We start from the raw sequence: 18189 nt of genomic DNA on the forward strand, positions 1-18189 counted from the left end.
GACACCGTAGAATTGTCGGGTGCAGCTTTTCTAGTGTCACGACGATTCTCCGGAATTCATCTTTCATCATCATCATTATCTCGCACAAGATACACGTCTGACCTAGATGACCAGTAGTACCAAAATACTAAAGATCATGTTACATAGAAGCATAAGTAGCTAATATTAAAGGCGACTCAAGAATCTCACGATCTTTTAAAATATTTTCTTTACATCTGTAACGCGTATGTGTACGTCGTACATACTCTGACGTCTTAATTGGACAAGAAATCCGCCAAGTATCTCCGTCGGCGCGATCCGAGCTGCGCAAGAACATAACAACCGGGATGCAGGGCGTAAGAGCATTTTAGTACCGCGCTATTAAGCGGCTAATCTATTTTAAAATTAATGTCGGAAAAGAGCCGATGTTATCGCGGTTGAGACCAGTCTGTCCGGTTGGCGATTGTCGACCGGTAGCAAGAGCTTTCCGCGAGCTCTCCTACCGTTTTGCCGAACACGGTATACAGATAAACAAGCACATCACATTGATGCGAATCCATCTTCGCGCGGGCATTACGCGTGATCAACCGTAAACGCGTCTTCGACTTCGATGAGGTATAGAGGTCCCATCTGCCGTCGTTACCCCACCGCCGCCGCCCGGCTCTGTTCCCGCTGCAGAATCACCCTCCACTTCCGCCTGGCTTGGCAGCCACTCCTCTCAGCAGCCTTCGTTGATACTTCCTCTCGCGTGCTTGTATCTCGTCAGTCGGCCTGGAGCCACGTGCGTGTGCTTGCCCGAGTGGCTCCCGCACGAGCGACACATCGGAACAGTGTCATTTCGCGCCGATGAATCGCGCGATCGAGCTAGCCTACATCCTCACCTCACCGCGCTTCCGATGACAGATGAACGTCTTTGCACGAAATTACCGGTGTAGAACGACGATTAGAGAGCTTCTAATGGATTAAAAAGAGATATCAGCTTGTCGATGACATACGCGAGATAGAATAATAGACGAAGAACTCGGGGGGGAAAAAGCTGAAGAGTAGCCGAATAGCAGCTCTGCTGACTTATCTGTGTCAAGATGTTGAGACTATACGCGCGATGCAATTAGGACACTAAACGTTACTCCACACCTTATCGAGAAACAAATGTATATAGGATGCTCATTCGTGCACAACAATAAATCCAAGATCCAGCAAGTCGCGAGAAACGCAATCGCGCGAATCGAACGCCGACTCAAAGGAGGATCGAAATATCTCATCGCGGGTTCATCGATCAAGCTTACCGAGACGCGGCATGATTCGCCGCCAATACCGACGTACGTGCGGGAAGAGTGCTTCGGGGAAGAACAAAGATATCACCGCGAGCTGAGAGAGCGACTAGGTATAGGCTCTCAAAGGTGAAGACAGACAGTCGGTTGGAAGTCGGGAGAACCTAAAAATATCAGCCGGTTCCGCGGTTGGCCGGCGCGGTGCGCGCCCGCAACCCCCGTCACCACCGCCACGTCGTATTCCACGCTGGACAATTTTACCGGCTGGAGAGAAGGAATGATATCTTCATGAAACAGGGCTCGCCTTTAATCCCGCGGATGGCGATTCGCGGTAAACGACTATCAGGCACGATCGTCGTTATTACAACGAGCCCGTCGACAGACCGGACATTCACGCGGAACACACGATCGCGCCCCGTCTTCATCTGCTACCGCTACTCGTCCCCAACGTTGTCCGTCGTCGTCGTCTGCTACTGCTGTGAACTCATCGAAGGTAACGTCGGAAATAGCAGTTTCCCCATTAATATCTATCGGCGTCTCCGCGACGTCTACCGATCTCGACCTTGATGCGATCGTTCTTCACAACTTCGAGCTATTTATTCTTTCGGAGATGTTGAAGCACCGGGATAAGATCTCCCCCGTTGGTGCATGTTATTTAGGGAACCGAGGTATAGAGCAACGAAAGCGCTCGTATTCTTCAAGGGGTACAAACGTCAAGTAGGATCTTTTGATCTCGTAACGATTTGCACGCGAGAATGAGACGTCAAACGCGGTTTCGTTGGTTAAAAAACAAACTGGTTAAAATGCATGAAATGTATATATATTTTTTTTTACATTATTCGTTTCTTAGCTGGCCGACTTGAACGCCGGCTGGAAGAGATATAAATCATGCTGCGCTATAATAGAAATCTTCGCGGCGCGTATAAAGTAAACGGCCGGTATATACGATTGTTGGAATATCATCACTGAAGTCCTACTTGTGATTAAACGCGCGTCGCGAACTTTTCCTATATAAAAGTAACTTCTTCAAATTCTGCAACTTTTCTCAAATAAAATTAATGCGATTCGCTTGAGTAAAATTATCTTAATAGATGCAATCATAGGTACCGCTTCTGCATAACTTCTGAGAAAGTAACCCGTAACTTTCTCCATATTAGATCCAATGTCTTTACGCTGTATATTCACCTAAAGCCAGATCTATCTATATTGGGTTTCAGATCGAGTTCGGACTTAGGACACGCAGTGTCAAGGCCAAGAGGCCTATCGTATCTCGCGACGGATTCGACGACGGTGGTACTCGGTCGGAGGAACGAGCCTCAGAGTCTGCCCGGGCTCACCGACGGTATTTCACGGCGCGGTTGTTTGAAATTCTTCGCGTGGAGTCGCGCCCGTATTTATAGACCCGCGTGTGGCGGCGCGTAGGGCCGCCGCCGCCGTAGCTGTCGTACACGAGCGTGTGGCGCGGGCACACGCGTTCATGCACGTAGGCTCTCCCTCGTGCTCCGTCCCGAGGGTGGGTAGGTTATATAGGTAGGTAGATACGTGTGGAACAGCCGTCGAGCCCGCGCCACGTCGGGCCCACGTTTGCAGGAAGCGAGCGGCAGCACGTCGCGATCATGACGCGATGCGTCCGCGACGGGAACACCACCGGCCTGTCACGCCGACGAATGCGTCCCCGTCGCCGTCGAACCGTCTACACTCGTCGCCCTGCTGGCTGCGATCCACCAATTCGCTTCCGGGCATGATCGCCGGCGACGCCACGATCTTTCGGGTCCTCGTCGTCCTGCTCGCACTCGGTTACGCAGTCGCCATCAACGGCCCGGTGAGTACACATCGACGATATAATGAAAAGTATATTGCAATTGCAAAATTGTAGTTCTTCAGATTTCTATATTAGTTTTTGTCTCGGATTATTGTTCATTAGTTGCAACAGGAACAAAATGTTAAATGCAAAATTATTGTAGTTTCATATTATATATTCTTTTAAATCATATTAAATACATAACATTGAAAAATAAATATAATTTTAAAAATATACGGTTGCAATATTGTTTATTTAGTACTGTAAACATGCCTTTTTTATTTTACCACATCTTGTATTTTATCGTTAATAATATCGAGAAATACTGATTTGAAATGATATATTTAAGTTGAGCGCAATAAAGAAAATTTTAGATTAAACCATTGTAAGAGGAAAAAATCATTATAGTTGATGGCAAAAACATGGAATGTATGAAGGCTGTAACGCAGTTTCTGCAGATTCTTGATTTGAAATCGATTATTTATCAGATTGATTATTTGAGTACACATTTTTGCGAAACTTAGAAGCTGCGTGGAATCGCGTCATTAGTCGGAGAGATTCTGGTAATTGTTAACTGCAGCGCACGGTGGGCAATAGTTTTCACGATTACGATACGTTCAGCCTCTGGGGATGTAGAAGTATCGACCTCGCATCATATTACGGAAAGCAAGGACTTTCCTGGCCGATTGATTATTGATCGTAAAATCGTTTAGTCAGGAAAAACGTGGTATTACGCGTATCTTGTACCCAGCTAATGCACTGTAATTTTGGATATTTATCGTGTACGAGTTTACTTAATTGGTTTGCCGAATCGTATATCTGGTAATATCTAGCCGCGGCGCTCAGTTAATACACACCGTAATTTCAGAAAGCGCGTGTAATCTCGCGCTTCAAATTTGATGTAGAATAAATTGATATTTTGACCTGAATAACATAAATTTGCGAAAAATTACACACACTCAATCTCGAGTTCCCGCTACACGTACATAAGCTGCATGCTACAATTTTATATGCCCGCTATTTACTCACTTATATCTTAATTAGCAAACTAGAAACTTTGAATGCGCGTAGATAAAATGCTTTTATACTTATTCAACGGAATCAAAGTCAAACGTTTTGGAAAAGGGTCTCGCTGCACTAAAACTAAAATTGTTAAATGCGCGTACTTAATACAAATAAGATAGTGTTCTCATACCAAACTCATTTTAAACAGACCCGGATTAATGTAGTCCAATTTATCAAAGGTAAATTGGTGATTAGTAGGTAGATTAAGGAAGATGGGAAGGTTCAAGAGGCCTAAAGCAACCGATAAAGCATCGCGTCAGCAGGAACCTAGCAATACTAGCGCAATTACCGACCAAAGCGGAGAAACCTCGTTTTAGTTAAGCACGTCGGGATAATTACTGTAATTTCGTTTCGTGGCCATTCTTAGACTGCAATAATCATTTACAGTTTTCGAGGTTAATATGCCGACACGTAAACCAGTTCTATCGCTAGCCGACCGGTAATAACATTGCTCGAAATCCTCATTTTACTGAAATCGCCTACGATTTAAAAAAGGAGCTACGGTCCAGGCGCGGGAATCATCGAGGTATTTATATTTCGCAAAACACAAGGTTCCGTTACGAGCAAGGTTGAGGCGCAGACGCGCCTGAAAATTACATGAACTCCGCGTAGGATGAACGTCAGTTAGACAAAATACATCTTACAAGAAAACGCGGAAGCGTGAACTCCTTAAAGCCTCAAATGGCATTTGTCAATTTATCTTACGCAATGTAGAACACGCATCGTGTTTGTTACGTAAAGTTCAAGTAAATGCGTTTTCTTTTTTTTTTTTTTAGTCGTATAAATACGACCGATGCAAATACGATCGGCGAGATCGATCGCGGTATATACTGACATCTGAAAAGTTTCGCATCGCGGTGCACATCCGGCGATCGATGATTTTGTATCGAAATTTAGCGGTGCGCGCTCGAGTGCCAATCTTCGCGCAGATAAAATCCTCGTCAGTTGTAGCAACGCGGGTTATATTTGGCCGGACGAATGCCACTCCGGCTCTTTCGATGCATGTATGTACACGTGACGTTACCGCGTGCGTGGATGATATCACGTCGTAATCGGGTATCCGCGAAATCACAACTCGTTAGGGTTATCGTGCCCCAGGCACGGTCGTTTGGTCGGTGGTGTCAAATAATTCTCCAGCTAGGCACACACAATCGATACCGGATTTCCCGTGTCTTTCCGCTAGAGACGGAAAGAAAGAGGGAAAGAGGAAGGATCAGAATTCAGAACATTCGTACGAGCATGAACGGATAGATAGAGAAACAGATAAGCGTGTATCCTGAGTCCTCTTATCCGATACGTTGAACTAATAAGCCAATTTATGACACGATCGACGTAAAGATAGACGTTACGCCAGGTACTCGGCAGATATTGGAACTTGGAGGAACGCGTACGCGCGCCGTTCCATTCTCGACTCCGCGTCAACTTGTCGATCATAAATTCGAGTTTGTTGAAAATAATCGAACGACGGGGGATATTTGTTTCTCTCTAGTTTATCTTACGGCGATATCGCGATCGCGTGGTATTTGGAACGCGAGGTGTGTTTTTAGTGGTATATCTCCGCATTCATTTTACCAAAGAAAGGTCTGTTTATTGCTATGTCGATTATAGCTGACGTTTGCGAGCTAGGTAGGAAATCTCGAGGAAACTTAACTGCGCCTTCCTTTCAGCTCATTTATTAACGTGCCCCGTCATGTAAATATTGCCGACAGGTTGGGCGCACACTTCATATGACGTTAAGTGTCTTGACTTTTCCACCAAATAAGTTTAAATATAGTGGTCATCGATCACTAAATAATATTTATGATATTCCTCGTATTTATCAAGATATATGTATTTTTTTTTCTATGTTGATCATCTCCGCGTGTACATTATGCAACTTTGCTTAGTGTCTTATCGGGCTTTGCGACGTCAGAGAAGCGACTCGTATCAATACGGTGACAGCATAATCACGCCTGCGTAGTAATTCTTCCTTTCTACTGTAAGAAAGCAAAACAAGTTTTCCTGCGCGCTCCTTGGCACCCCATGAAGAGCTCCTTGCATTCTCGCCGAGCAAGCTCTAAAGCTGAAGAAGAGAAGCGTCTTTCGCATCCCGGAGAGTTGAATCAACCACAACGGCCGATTTTCCAATTAACAGCCGCTTCTCGGCATTAAAAAGCGAGTGTAGTCGGACGTTCGTGAAGGAGACGTTGCATCAATCGCTGAACATTTCCTCCGACTTTCTAACCGCGTAGGTATCACTCGTCGACAGTTGACCCTGTTGCATGTTCAACGGGCACCCCGCGGTGAAACTTCCTGTCGCGTTATCCTCGGAGATGCTCGTGCAGTCCCCGTTATTACAACGCCGAAAGGCCCTGTCGGGGCATTCCAGCAGCTGTTTCCACTTTCCCAAAGAGGCAACCTCCGCCAGACATTACTGCGAACTTTGGCGCAAATATGCCGCGCCGGCAACGGAAGCTCGTCGATTTTCCGAATGATTTCTCCACCGTCACGCGAAGGATCATCAATCGTTCTACCGAGAAAACGTTCACCCGTGTCTTTCCGTAATTGTGCACAAAATATTACTAACGTCATATTAATCAATATTATTCAATGTTTTATTATTTAATCGAGAACCCTCTTTTGTTATTTAAATCGATAGACGGTCCGACAAATTTTATATTGTATTTATCATCATATTAGCATGAAAATATATCTATGTCTCATTGCATATTGGCAAAAATCTTTTTTCATTATTACGATATTTCTTTATATGTATGTATTGTAATTTTATAAGGTTATAGAGTCGATTCGCAGCAATCTGTGTTCGCGCTAAATTCATCGCGTTCGGCAATCAATTGTCATTTTTCGACAGCACAGCGAACGTCTCGAATACCGTGTCTCAAGAAATGAGTACTCGTAAAAAAAAGGCAAAGAAAAAAGAGCGAAGTCCATGCGTTGCGAGTTAAATCTCCTAATGGAGAAGAAGCCGGCCTTTCTTTCGCTTCATTAAGTTACGCAAAAAACGTACTGGTACTGCGCGTGCTTTTCACCGGCGCAAGAACAGCCGGGAAAGACTGGAACGTCTCGTTGGCACCCCGTGGAGAATCCTCTCTCTCTCCTGCGGGACCCTCCGGATCACTCGGCAGCTCCTTCTGGCGGATCCAGCTCGATTAGCTTCTTACTGTGTATCGTGTGACGACTACCGCGTGGAATTTCAGCCCGTTGTCCGGGCAGGAAGTATGTGAGTCCCGCGGCTGATAAAAAGTTGCCGTCATCGGGAAAAGAAACGTGGTACCACGCGGGATTGACGTGAAAGAGAGGGAAGTGCGAGGGGGGCGGGTCTCGAGAGAGGACGAAGAGAACGTAAGGAGGACGTAAAGGCAGAAGAGGAGAATGTCGCGTACGGTTCCCTTTAGCAACCTCCTGAGACTTGCAAACGCTTTCGAGATGCATTCGTTTCTCTCTCTCTTTCTCCTTTTCTCTCTTTCTCTCTCTTGTGAGATTCTCGGCGCCCGTTAGGGCCTGTCTCTCCTCCGTTCCATCCACCCCCATCCGCCTGTCGTTTCTCATCTTCTTCCTCGTGGTTTCTTTGCCAAGACGACGCGACGTTTCACGTCGTCCGTGCTAAGACCGGCGATTCCATTGTCTCGTCGTCGATGTATGCGGGGAAAAGCGGTCGCAGCGGAACGAATGATTAGAATTCAGCGATCGGCCGGGAGTTCAGTGTGTGATTGTCCAAGTCCGATATCACTGGCATCCGATACACACCACGGCTCATGACGCAAATTACTTGTCTCACGTTTAATTCACCGATAAGGGACGCATGATTCGCTCAAGCGAAGCCCTATACACGTACGTGCTGAATGGAAAATTTGCTTAATGGCATTCGTGTGTCTGTGAAAAAGAATGAAGTTTAAAGAATGAAAGATCTCTAAATTTTTCATTGTTTCACAATCAATATATTTATAATATTTCAAGCAATAAATCATCCTTGCTTCATATCGCATGTAGCAAGTTTTATCTCGTAGAAAATATTAGAATTTTTAACTCTCTTGGAAAATATTTGAATTTTTAACGTCTCCAATTATCTTGTTAACGGGTAATAACATTTATGAGTTACGCTTATAAATGGCATCTCTAAAAGTACGAGACAAGCGCGTAAAATTATGATAACCGGTTAGCACGATTGGTGCATTGCCGCACGTGACATTGTGCCTTTACTTTGGATTTAGCAATCCATGCAATGGAGTGAGTGGGAATATCTCGAAACGAGTTATTCCGGTATAACTCGTCAATGCACAAAGCACTGCCTTCATTAATATCGCACATTAACCGTTGTCCATGTAGGTTTTCTGGAAAATAAATACACCGTTTCTCCGTAAACATCCTATTCGAGAAAGCGACACCACAAATTTCACCATCGTTGAATAAATCCGCGTTAAAAAGTTAATTTCACAAAGCCCGATAACATTTAAATTAGCCTCGCGCATAAAAGATACAAGAATTTATTACTAAATTTATTACTAAAATAAAATATCTATCATGCATTTGGATGTTAATGGATAAAGATATCAAGTCAACGACTGTATATTCGCAAAAGCTGAGAATTAAGATAAAAGCACGTTTCAATTTTATCACATCTAATAAAACAAAGATAGAATGAGGAAGCGATGACCACAGCTATTGTGACAGTTCCGCATAGAGAGAGAGCGCATCAATAAAATACTCGTAAAATTAGCCGCGGGTGCTGATGTATCTCCGCGCAGGACCTCTCATGCGAGCGAATGCTAGTGCCGACGTGCCGACTGCCGAGGAACAATGAGGAATTACACTTCTAATAATATAAAACGGTGGCGTACAGTGTCGGAGACGCCGATCCGGAAATAACCGTGGCCATAAATGCAAACGCGTATATATGTGGAAGAACGAACAAAGGGAAGGAAGGAAGGAACGGCAGGTAGAAAGGATAGTTAGCGACGGTTAAAAGCGCTGCAGGTGACTCCCTTTGTTGTGTCCCTCACAAACGATCGTATAATAACCAATTTGATCATAATGATCAGTTTTACGGTCTAAACTTCCATTTGAGACGCCAATGTAAATTAACTTAGAACTCTATTATTTGGAGGATTTGCGAAATTGGATGCGTCTTCCGACATTCTTATTTTATCGCTCTCGACAATGATTATTTATATTCGCAGAAAATTAGGCGACATTTATCTACGAATCTAGTTATGAGTTTATTAATAACGTGTGTGTATATACGTAACATGTTTCCAGTGTAAACGTATGCAAGATATATAACGTATTTACGATGCGTAACGAAAATTGATACTTGATAATTGGATCCGGTCTTAGGAGAATTGCATCGCTAAGAACATTTTTAGAAAGTCAAGGTGATTGAAGGAAGGAAAATAAAATATAGAGAGAAGCGCAGTCAACCTTTCGACTTTCGACACGACGACACGAAATGACGTACTTATAAATTAAACCTGCACATATGATTAATGGATGGATAGTAAACACGATGGTGAGATTTACGCGATGATAAATAATTTTCTCAAGATGCGATCCTCCAAACGAATATCGATATTCATAACTGCGACGATATGATACTTGATTAGAATGTTATTCGCGGGAATATTCTACTTAAACTTTTATCAGTGTCACACAACGACTCGGCAAAGGTTTATAATTTATTTACGTCCACAGAATGTGTCAGATAAAAAAATTATTTTGTCGCGTTAAGTTACACATATATACATATTAAACAATGGAGATGATAAGTTAAGTGACACATTCTTACCGCAGAATTGAGAGATTACGAGAGACGTCTGCACACTCTTACTCTCGCTAGAAAGGCAACTGAGAAATTATGTAACATGTGACATATTAGACGCATAATATTACCGCAAACGGATCAGAAGAGAAGATAAAGACCAGGCTGCGGCGAGTGGTTCAGTTACATCTCGCGAGAGCTGGAAAGTGAAATGGACAAATGGTTCACGCTTCTGGAGGTTCGTCCATAAGGAAGCCGCTTTCGTTTTGGACAATGTCGTTCGCGGAATAGACGACGATTTTTCAGGGCGCGCGGACCGCGCGCGTGCGCGTTTATTGCCGCTATTAAAAATCTAATTAAAGCGGTATTTACGAGCTCTCGTAAACCTCGACTCGAAAGGATATCGAACCCTCTTATATAAAGTAAGAAGTGCGGCGCAAAAAAGAAGAGTAATGTTACGTTGTTATGCTTGGCGATGGGCGATGCGTTGCTGAACGGGCTGCATTTCAAGGAGCATGAATTGTTCTTAACAGCTATCGATGCAAACTGCACGGTATTATTGTACTTTACGACGCTGTCTATTAACTTTAATCGATTGTTGGCAGAACAGAATAAACGTTGACGCGTGATTATGAGTTGCGGCCCCGTGTTACGAGTCTAACATTATTCATGCAACCATCGTGACAGTGTTGCAATAATCATTCTGTTGGACGCGCAAGCATACTCCTGCGATCATGTCTCTCTGATTGTGAGATGGCGAACTCGAATCAAATGTCCCTCCCAAATAGCACAGCCGTAATTTCTCTTGAAAACAAATGAACGAGTGCGCATTTATGTGGTCAGATACATTAAAAAAAAAAAAATTGTACGATAATATTACATGAATAAAATAACCGTTAGAACTGTGGAAAATCATCAGCACGACACATTTTCACTAAATGTCATGCTGAACGTGAATATCAAAAATTGTTTAAAAATTATTAATTGGTGAAATATCGATCTGAAATTATATATGTGTGTGTGTGTGTGTGGAATTTGAATTAAACCTGTCGGCAACTCTTGTAAAAAATTATAATATTCAACGCGTTTTGGTATTTTAGGAGGTGTCGTGTTTGATTCGCGAAGGTAAACCACTTTTTCAATTTCGATTTTTTAATATAAGGAATGCGGAACTCTTTTTTTGTTTGTCGGGAACTGTAAAACTATACATAGAAAGCTATTAGAACTCTTAGTATTTTTTTGAAATTCGTAGAGTATTGTGCCAACTTTACAGACGCAAAAGCACGAACGTTTCCAATATAACTTTATATTATTTAACCCTTATGTGAGTGACGAGGTACGCGTAATTAAGGTGTTAAACAACTTTTGATCTCCCCCATCTTCCCTGTTAAATCAATCTGTCCAAAAATAGTGCTAAAATAATATATTTATTGATTTAGGAATTCTCACAAAGTTGCAGTTTTCTAATGCGAATAAAACATAAAAAATTTAGTTTTTTTTATGTTGTCAAAACGCAAAATGTACCTGGATATTTCGTCTCTTATACATAAGGGTTAATCTCTTTTCCATTTCTTATCTAACAAAATTCTCGTTCTCCAAGATATCGAGTAAGATTAACGAAATCTTAGAAATCATCCTCTGATCATAACAAACGCAACATAAACGGTCTTCCGATTGTACGTGTACCATAAATCAGATCGGAAACTCGCCATAGCGAGCATTCCGTTGACAGCGCGGGGAGACAACAACCGGGGCCACGAGATCCCACATTGAATTTGTAGCAACCCTTCGCTGAAGAAGTCGCAAACCATTTTCGGACATTGAGCAAACTCCAACGACGTTACCATCTAGGGATGTGTTAATTCGTGAAACGGATATATCACTCTTTCCAAATCTTGTCTCTCGTCTTCATAATTAATCCATGCAAAACTACTTGCGAAAAATTTTCAAAGCTTTATCGTAATTTTCGAGATTAATATTACTGCAAGTTATAATTTTGACGTTATATATAGTTTATTTTTTCGAATAATAATTAAAAACGAATAAGTTACAAGTTGAAATATGGAAACACATTGATTTCAGTGAAAAATTATTTATTACAGACCGTTTAATTTAAGAAACTGTAAGAGGTATAAGTGCGAAATTATGTCGATGAAAGTATCGCCAATGCGTCGATCTCGTAATATTAAAATATGCGCGGACACGGTGGGCAGACCGGCTATATACGATACCATCTAAGGTATAGCTCAGGCGTTAGCTCGTGAAGCTGCTTCCGAACCTTTCTTCGTCTACCATCCAAAACGGCCTGCATCACGTTCCTTCGTGCATTCACGATCCAGATTGGGTTAAACGATGATCTTGAATTGTCTGCCATATCTCGAATGCGCTATTGTTCTTAACCGTTTAGCATATATTTGTTATTTTTTTCAATTCTGATTTTCTTTCTCATTTTCATAATTAATCCTGTGTCGCAATGATTTTTATAGACATGTTAGAATTCTCAATTTACCAATTTGCACCACACAAATAGATCTAACAATAAGGCGAATTATTCTTCTTCGTGGAAAAAACGTAAAGATATGAACATGAAATAAACAAAAAATAGACGTGAAGATATTACATTATCTCAACGAAAGATATGAAATTGCCCGAATTGCAAGAAATATCAAAAGAAGATCAAAAAGAAGATTTAAAGATTTGATTGTATATAAACTATACTTAGCAAAGTTGATTTTTTTGCGGATATAGATTCCTTAATTGATTCCTTGATATTCGTGCCGTTCTTACATAGATCTTGTACAGGATTTTTCAAACGATGGAAGTCGCATCGCGCGCGCGCGCGGCAACAAGTAACATGCTCTTCGACTCTACCCCGCGGAATTGTTTTCCCTTTTAGCGGCACAAACTTTTTGCGCGATCGTCACCGAGATGCAAGGTACCGGCACGTCTCAGCCTAGTTTGGACACGCAGACCTTGCCGCATACAAATTTCTCTTACTCCATTTGTTGCCCTTTTCGAGCTCGCCTTTTCTTTCATTTAGCGTTTTTCTATATCTTGCGTCCCTTCTTTCGGCAAGTAATTCCGTACTAATGAATCATCATCGCCTATATTATCTATTAAACAATTTCGTTGTTTCGCGATTCGGAATTGTTACTAGACGAAATATTATTTTCACGTATATTTTTCGCGATATATATGTCTCTACGTTAGAATATCGCTTTGTTTTACGTTTGATTAATGGTAATTAAATATTCATGGGGCACGGTCGAGAAATCCGGTTCGGATACACGTGTAATTCTGTTAACCTTTCGATAATATTCAACGTGTAGGCGGTATCTCGAAATACATGAAATCAATTTAATGATCTGGTAATCGTTTCGGAATCCCCGAAATGTTTCAAGATTCCAGTTGTTCAAGATTCATCCGCGGTCGCAGTCGCAGATTTGTTTGCATATTTTGGTTAATCAATTGGGCGAGCACAATCTGAATAAAGAAATTTAACTGAAAACTCGTTCGCGCGCCTTCACAAAAATTCGCAGCGGGACACAACGGTATTAATTTTAAATATTTGTTGGAGACTAACCCGGAAGAGCGTGCATCTCATTGAAACTTGTTAAAATATTTTTATATTTAGTAAAAACATACACATTCGACTTATTTGCAGACTTATCAAATTGATACATCTATACAGTAATGTCATTCTTTTTTCTTTTAACATATTTTCTGTTCGAGATTCTCGTAGGCAGCGTAAACTTGAAAATTTTAGATAAATATTATTTTAGTTTAGATTCATCATTTTCCAAAAAAATATCACCAACAAGTACTAAATATACTTAAAAATAGTTTAATTAAGCTTTGAACTAAATAAAATATATACCAATAAAATATATCTATTTCTTTTCTTCCTTTTACGAATTCAATATTAAATTTCTTCGAAGCAGTCTCGGTTAGGTAATCGAATTTTATTATTTCGAACGTCATAGGCAGCAGTAGGCTGCTAAAAGGATGTTTCAAGTGCCATTTTGATCGCGCCTGAATTCATGAACTATAAGTAATGAATCATCGCGATTGTGATCAGTACCTATTGTTCGGAATTTCAGAGCGAGCGTAGATTTCGAGGAGCTTCAAGAAGGCGCGACGGGGAAATGACAGTAATTTTATATGCCTACGTACTCTGTCGACACGGTGACATCGTGTAACGCATGATTAGCGCCGTCGGCGATTACGTCGCGATGCTATTACTAGCAGGGCAAATTGAGTTTAATGTCGCGACTTGGGCGTTACACAGCCTTGGAACATAAATGATAAAACTAGTAGAGTGCTGGCCAGGCCGTATCTATTAAGTCTTTCGGTCTAGGACAAATAATTTCAGAGCATTTTAAGGTAATCGTATCAGCATGCAGCCGCCGTCGGCACAGGAGATGTGTCAAGTGACGAGATAATACGACGTATAATTCTCGCCGATGTTATAATCTTTTCGGCAAGGTCGAAACACATGAAACAATTACAACTTATCAATTCGTTAGAATGTCTAATCTAATGACTATCATAGATTAATAAATGTCAAGGTTCGCAATATATAACGATATGTTGATTAAATATCGCAACAGTAGCACTCGAAATAAATCGAAGAGTGTATAATGTACCATTATAAAACGAAATTTTTATTTAACCTAATAATGAAAAAAAATCTAGATATTAATATTGTTAATATTGTTAATTGTATTTGAAAATTCTAGAATGAGGATAAGACGTTCGTCTTTGGAGTTAAAGCCAATGTAAGCTGCCTCCATTCGATTAACCAGCCGCTTGCCGTAGAGCGTTTGCCAAAGAACAGTAAGTGTATGTGTGCGCCACTGTTTTTCCATAAATTTCCTCGTCCTGATCGAAAAAAGTACTTTCTTTCAATTTTCTCAAATTTACATACCTTTTTAATATTTCTGATATTATCTATTCCATTTAATATTATCTATTTTTTCTCACTGTTCTCTCTGTCTGTTTAATATTATAACTATTCTCACATGTTAATACACCTTTATACAGAAGTGACAAAGCTGTCGCATTTCACAAGCTGGAGCGAATGGTCGGTATGCGATCGACACTGCACGCAAAATCGCGTCAGGAGGTGCCGATCGAAAAACGATTGCGGGACCACTGTACTTAGAGTAAATATGCAAACTACATAATTACGCGGTATCATAAATGGATTTTCGATTAACGGTCTGTCACGATACAGGAGGAACGTGGTTGCGAACATAATAGAGAAGGTCGTCGAAGGCGATGCAAGCAACGCCAACGCCGGGGACATCGACGAAGAAACGAAAGGTTTCACGTAGTTCAAGTAAGTAATGAATCGTGATACGCGATAATATCTGATTTTCGATTGCTAATATGTGCGCGCGTTTTCAACAGGTACCTAAAGAAGCAGAACCTAGGCATGGAAAGCGAAAAGGCAAAAATACCAAGGAGCACTCTGGAAAGCATTATGGAAAATGGAGTAAATGGTCACCTTGCACGAGACTGTGCACTACTCAACGTCACAGGTATTACAGAAATTCGTAGATTAAACGCAACTAACATTATAACATGTGTATATTTGTTTTGATCAGATGGTGCAGAAAGCCGGGCATCTGCGGGCGCGACGTGATACGTGAGAGCGCCTACTGCTACGTCGAAGGTAGCTTCTGCCAAAGATGGATCCATCGGAAGATCCGTGGTAGCCACGAAGAAGACGGCGATGGTAAATATACTCCGACAACGCTGGATATTGAATACTAATAACAAAAAATAAGTATAGTTACTATTTTTTCTAGACTTGGTATTGGACGAGTTCGAACTCAATCCTAACACCGTGGATAGCTTCGCGCCGGAGAAAAATTCGAATGTTTGGAAATGCGGAGTGGCGAACACCCATAAAGGATCCAGATTATCATATTTCACGCGAATCATCGGCGGTCGTCCGGCCGCACCTGGGAGCTGGCCGTGGCAAGTGGCCGTGTTAAATCGATTTCGGGTATGCTCGTGACGATAAATATCATATTGGTACAAACAACAAATTAATTTTGGTCCAGACAATATATAAAGTCCAGACAATATATAAAATGCTTACAAATTGTCGGGGAGAAGAAAACGGTTTTATATTGTCTGGACCACAAAATTAATTGCTTTTCTTTTTCCAGGAAGCTTTTTGCGGTGGGACATTAGTATCCCCGAGGTGGGTATTGACTGCCGCGCATTGCATTAGAAAACGCCTCTACGTTCGCATTGGAGAGCACGATTTAACGGTGAAAGAAGGCACGGAATTAGAGCTTAGGGTATGTGTCGCGTACTCAGGAGCTAAGATCGACGATTTCATGCCGCTGATTAATTCTATGACCGCGTAGGTGGACTCGGTGACCATCCACCCGGAGTACGACGCCGATACCGTTGATAACGATGTGGCTCTACTTCGTTTACCAGTTACCTTGACCCCGTCTCCTTCGAGGGGAATCGCATGTCTGCCCGCGCCAAAGCAGCCCTTACCTACGAACCAGTTGTGCACCATTATCGGCTGGGGAAAGTCCAGCGTGACGGATGATTTCGGAACGGATGTCCTGCACGAAGTTAAAGTATGCAGTTTCTATTTTAAAAAATTTGATTACTTAATAATGCAATACAAATGTCAAATTAAATTCTAGGTTCCAATAGTGTCCACCGAAACTTGCCGAGAGGTTTATGTGGATTACAGAATTACGGACAATATGTTCTGCGCGGGTTATCGCCGCGGTAAGATGGATTCTTGCGCGGGTGACAGCGGGGGACCTCTGCTCTGTAGAGATCCTCGGAAACCCGATCATCCGTGGACAATTTTTGGTATCACTAGTTTCGGCGAAGGTTGTGGCAAACGCGGGAAATTCGGTATATACGCCAGACTATCCAATTACGTGCGTTGGATTACGAAGGTGATGAAGCAGACGGACGATTACACTTAGGAAACACAGCGCGTATTATATATAGTATAACTGTATTATAACTGTAATTAGTGTTCACGCATAAACGAGCATAAAAGTGAAAAATATGTAGGCAATCGAGATACAAATTTCAAGTTGTATATCAATAAGATAAAAAATGCAGAGCTACATATTTGAAAGCATTAAAAGTGAAGCATTAAGTATAATAATGCCGTAATTTGTTATTAAAAATCGCACATTTCACTTTCTTCAAAAATATGTTTGTATCGTTTTATATAAGAAATCAGGGAAGAAATATAATTTTCGCAGAAATTATCGCAGTCGATTACACGTTTTTATATTTTTCTTTATTTAGCTTGCGGTGACGCAAGGTAAACTTGCCTTGGTAGTCACATAGTCAATTAGTCATTCTCTCTTTAAAGTGATTGTCAACGTCAAGATCATCTGACATGGCACGCCGAAGATCTGTTTACTTACCTTTGGACCACATATTGATGATTACATATTAAAATGATATATTGATAAAGAAAAAAAAACAGTTATACGATTTTTATTCTCAAAGTTGTATTTCTTTCATACATTTCTAATCTATTTTTTTCCACTGAATGAGCTCGATAGATAAGAAAAGCGCAATACAAAAATTAAACCTTTATAACTGTGTGTGCAATGCATCTCTGTGATTTCTTTAAAAGTATAAAGAAAAGCAAAGAAAATGTAAAAAGAGGCGAAGAAAATAAGAGATTAATCGAAAACACCATTTCGATTGCGTTAGCAGAACTCGGTATATGGCATCGTAGTCTAACACAGTGCTGCCATCTTTGCAATCGCATGGACTTTCCTCTTCAACGATACGGGAACGTCGATCACACATTATATTATGATAATGAAAAGCGAGATGTATCTTAAAAGTATCAATGTATAGTACCGGAATATCATTAAGCGTATCGTTGAATTATTTTAATTGAATTTACATTTCGAAAAATCCATCTCGGGATGTTGTTCCATGAACCTAGAAAAATTCAGTGATTCAACAATTAGCTCAATATGTGGACATTATGTATAATATATCACGATAAGACGAGATGTTTTTTTACTTTTTGATGACGTCCTGCTTCTTCTGTTCATCGGACGTCGGAAGTCCTAGTTCCTTCTGCCTTTGATCGTACATCATTTTCTCCACGAGACCTCTCGTCTCTCCATCGAGATCAGAGAGTTTACTAGGTTCGGGATTCACTTTCTTCGTGCTAATTTCTGGCTCGCTTGTTACAACATGTGCCCACCACTGCATCTTATTCACCTGCAATCGGTTGACGTTAGTTTCATTGCCGATGATAAAAAATACTGCAATTATTACACAGATTAATAAAA

General features: G+C 41.3%; 2 protein-coding genes across 2 annotated transcripts in view; one reads left to right on the plus strand and one right to left on the minus strand.

The window, feature by feature from the left end:
• The first annotated feature begins 732 nt into the window (after positions 1-732).
• LOC143902928 (coagulation factor X) lies at positions 733-17363 on the plus strand. Its single transcript, XM_077416185.1, has 11 exons — positions 733-1743; positions 2468-3072; positions 14611-14707; positions 14915-15036; positions 15108-15212; positions 15284-15414; positions 15481-15611; positions 15685-15884; positions 16051-16185; positions 16255-16479; positions 16549-17363. Exons 2-11 carry the CDS (start codon positions 2875-2877, stop codon positions 16840-16842), a joined length of 1638 nt encoding a protein of 545 aa, XP_077272311.1. The 5' UTR covers positions 733-1743; positions 2468-2874; the 3' UTR covers positions 16843-17363.
• Positions 17356-18189, minus strand: part of Nudc (nuclear distribution C, dynein complex regulator) — an 81076-nt gene continuing 80242 nt past the window's right edge. Inside the window, exons 6-7 of the mRNA XM_077416186.1 lie at positions 17916-18118; positions 17356-17830 (exon numbers count right to left, since the gene is read on the minus strand). Of these exons, the coding sequence (XP_077272312.1) occupies positions 17779-17830; positions 17916-18118 (255 nt within the window). The 3' untranslated portion in view covers positions 17356-17778. The remainder of the gene's footprint in view (positions 17831-17915; positions 18119-18189) is intronic.

This window comes from Temnothorax americanus, unplaced genomic scaffold (assembly GCF_048541705.1).
Source record: "Temnothorax americanus isolate GAGA-0224 unplaced genomic scaffold, ASM4854170v1 Scaffold42, whole genome shotgun sequence".
In the NCBI taxonomy this organism is placed as follows: Eukaryota; Metazoa; Arthropoda; class Insecta; order Hymenoptera; family Formicidae; genus Temnothorax; species Temnothorax americanus.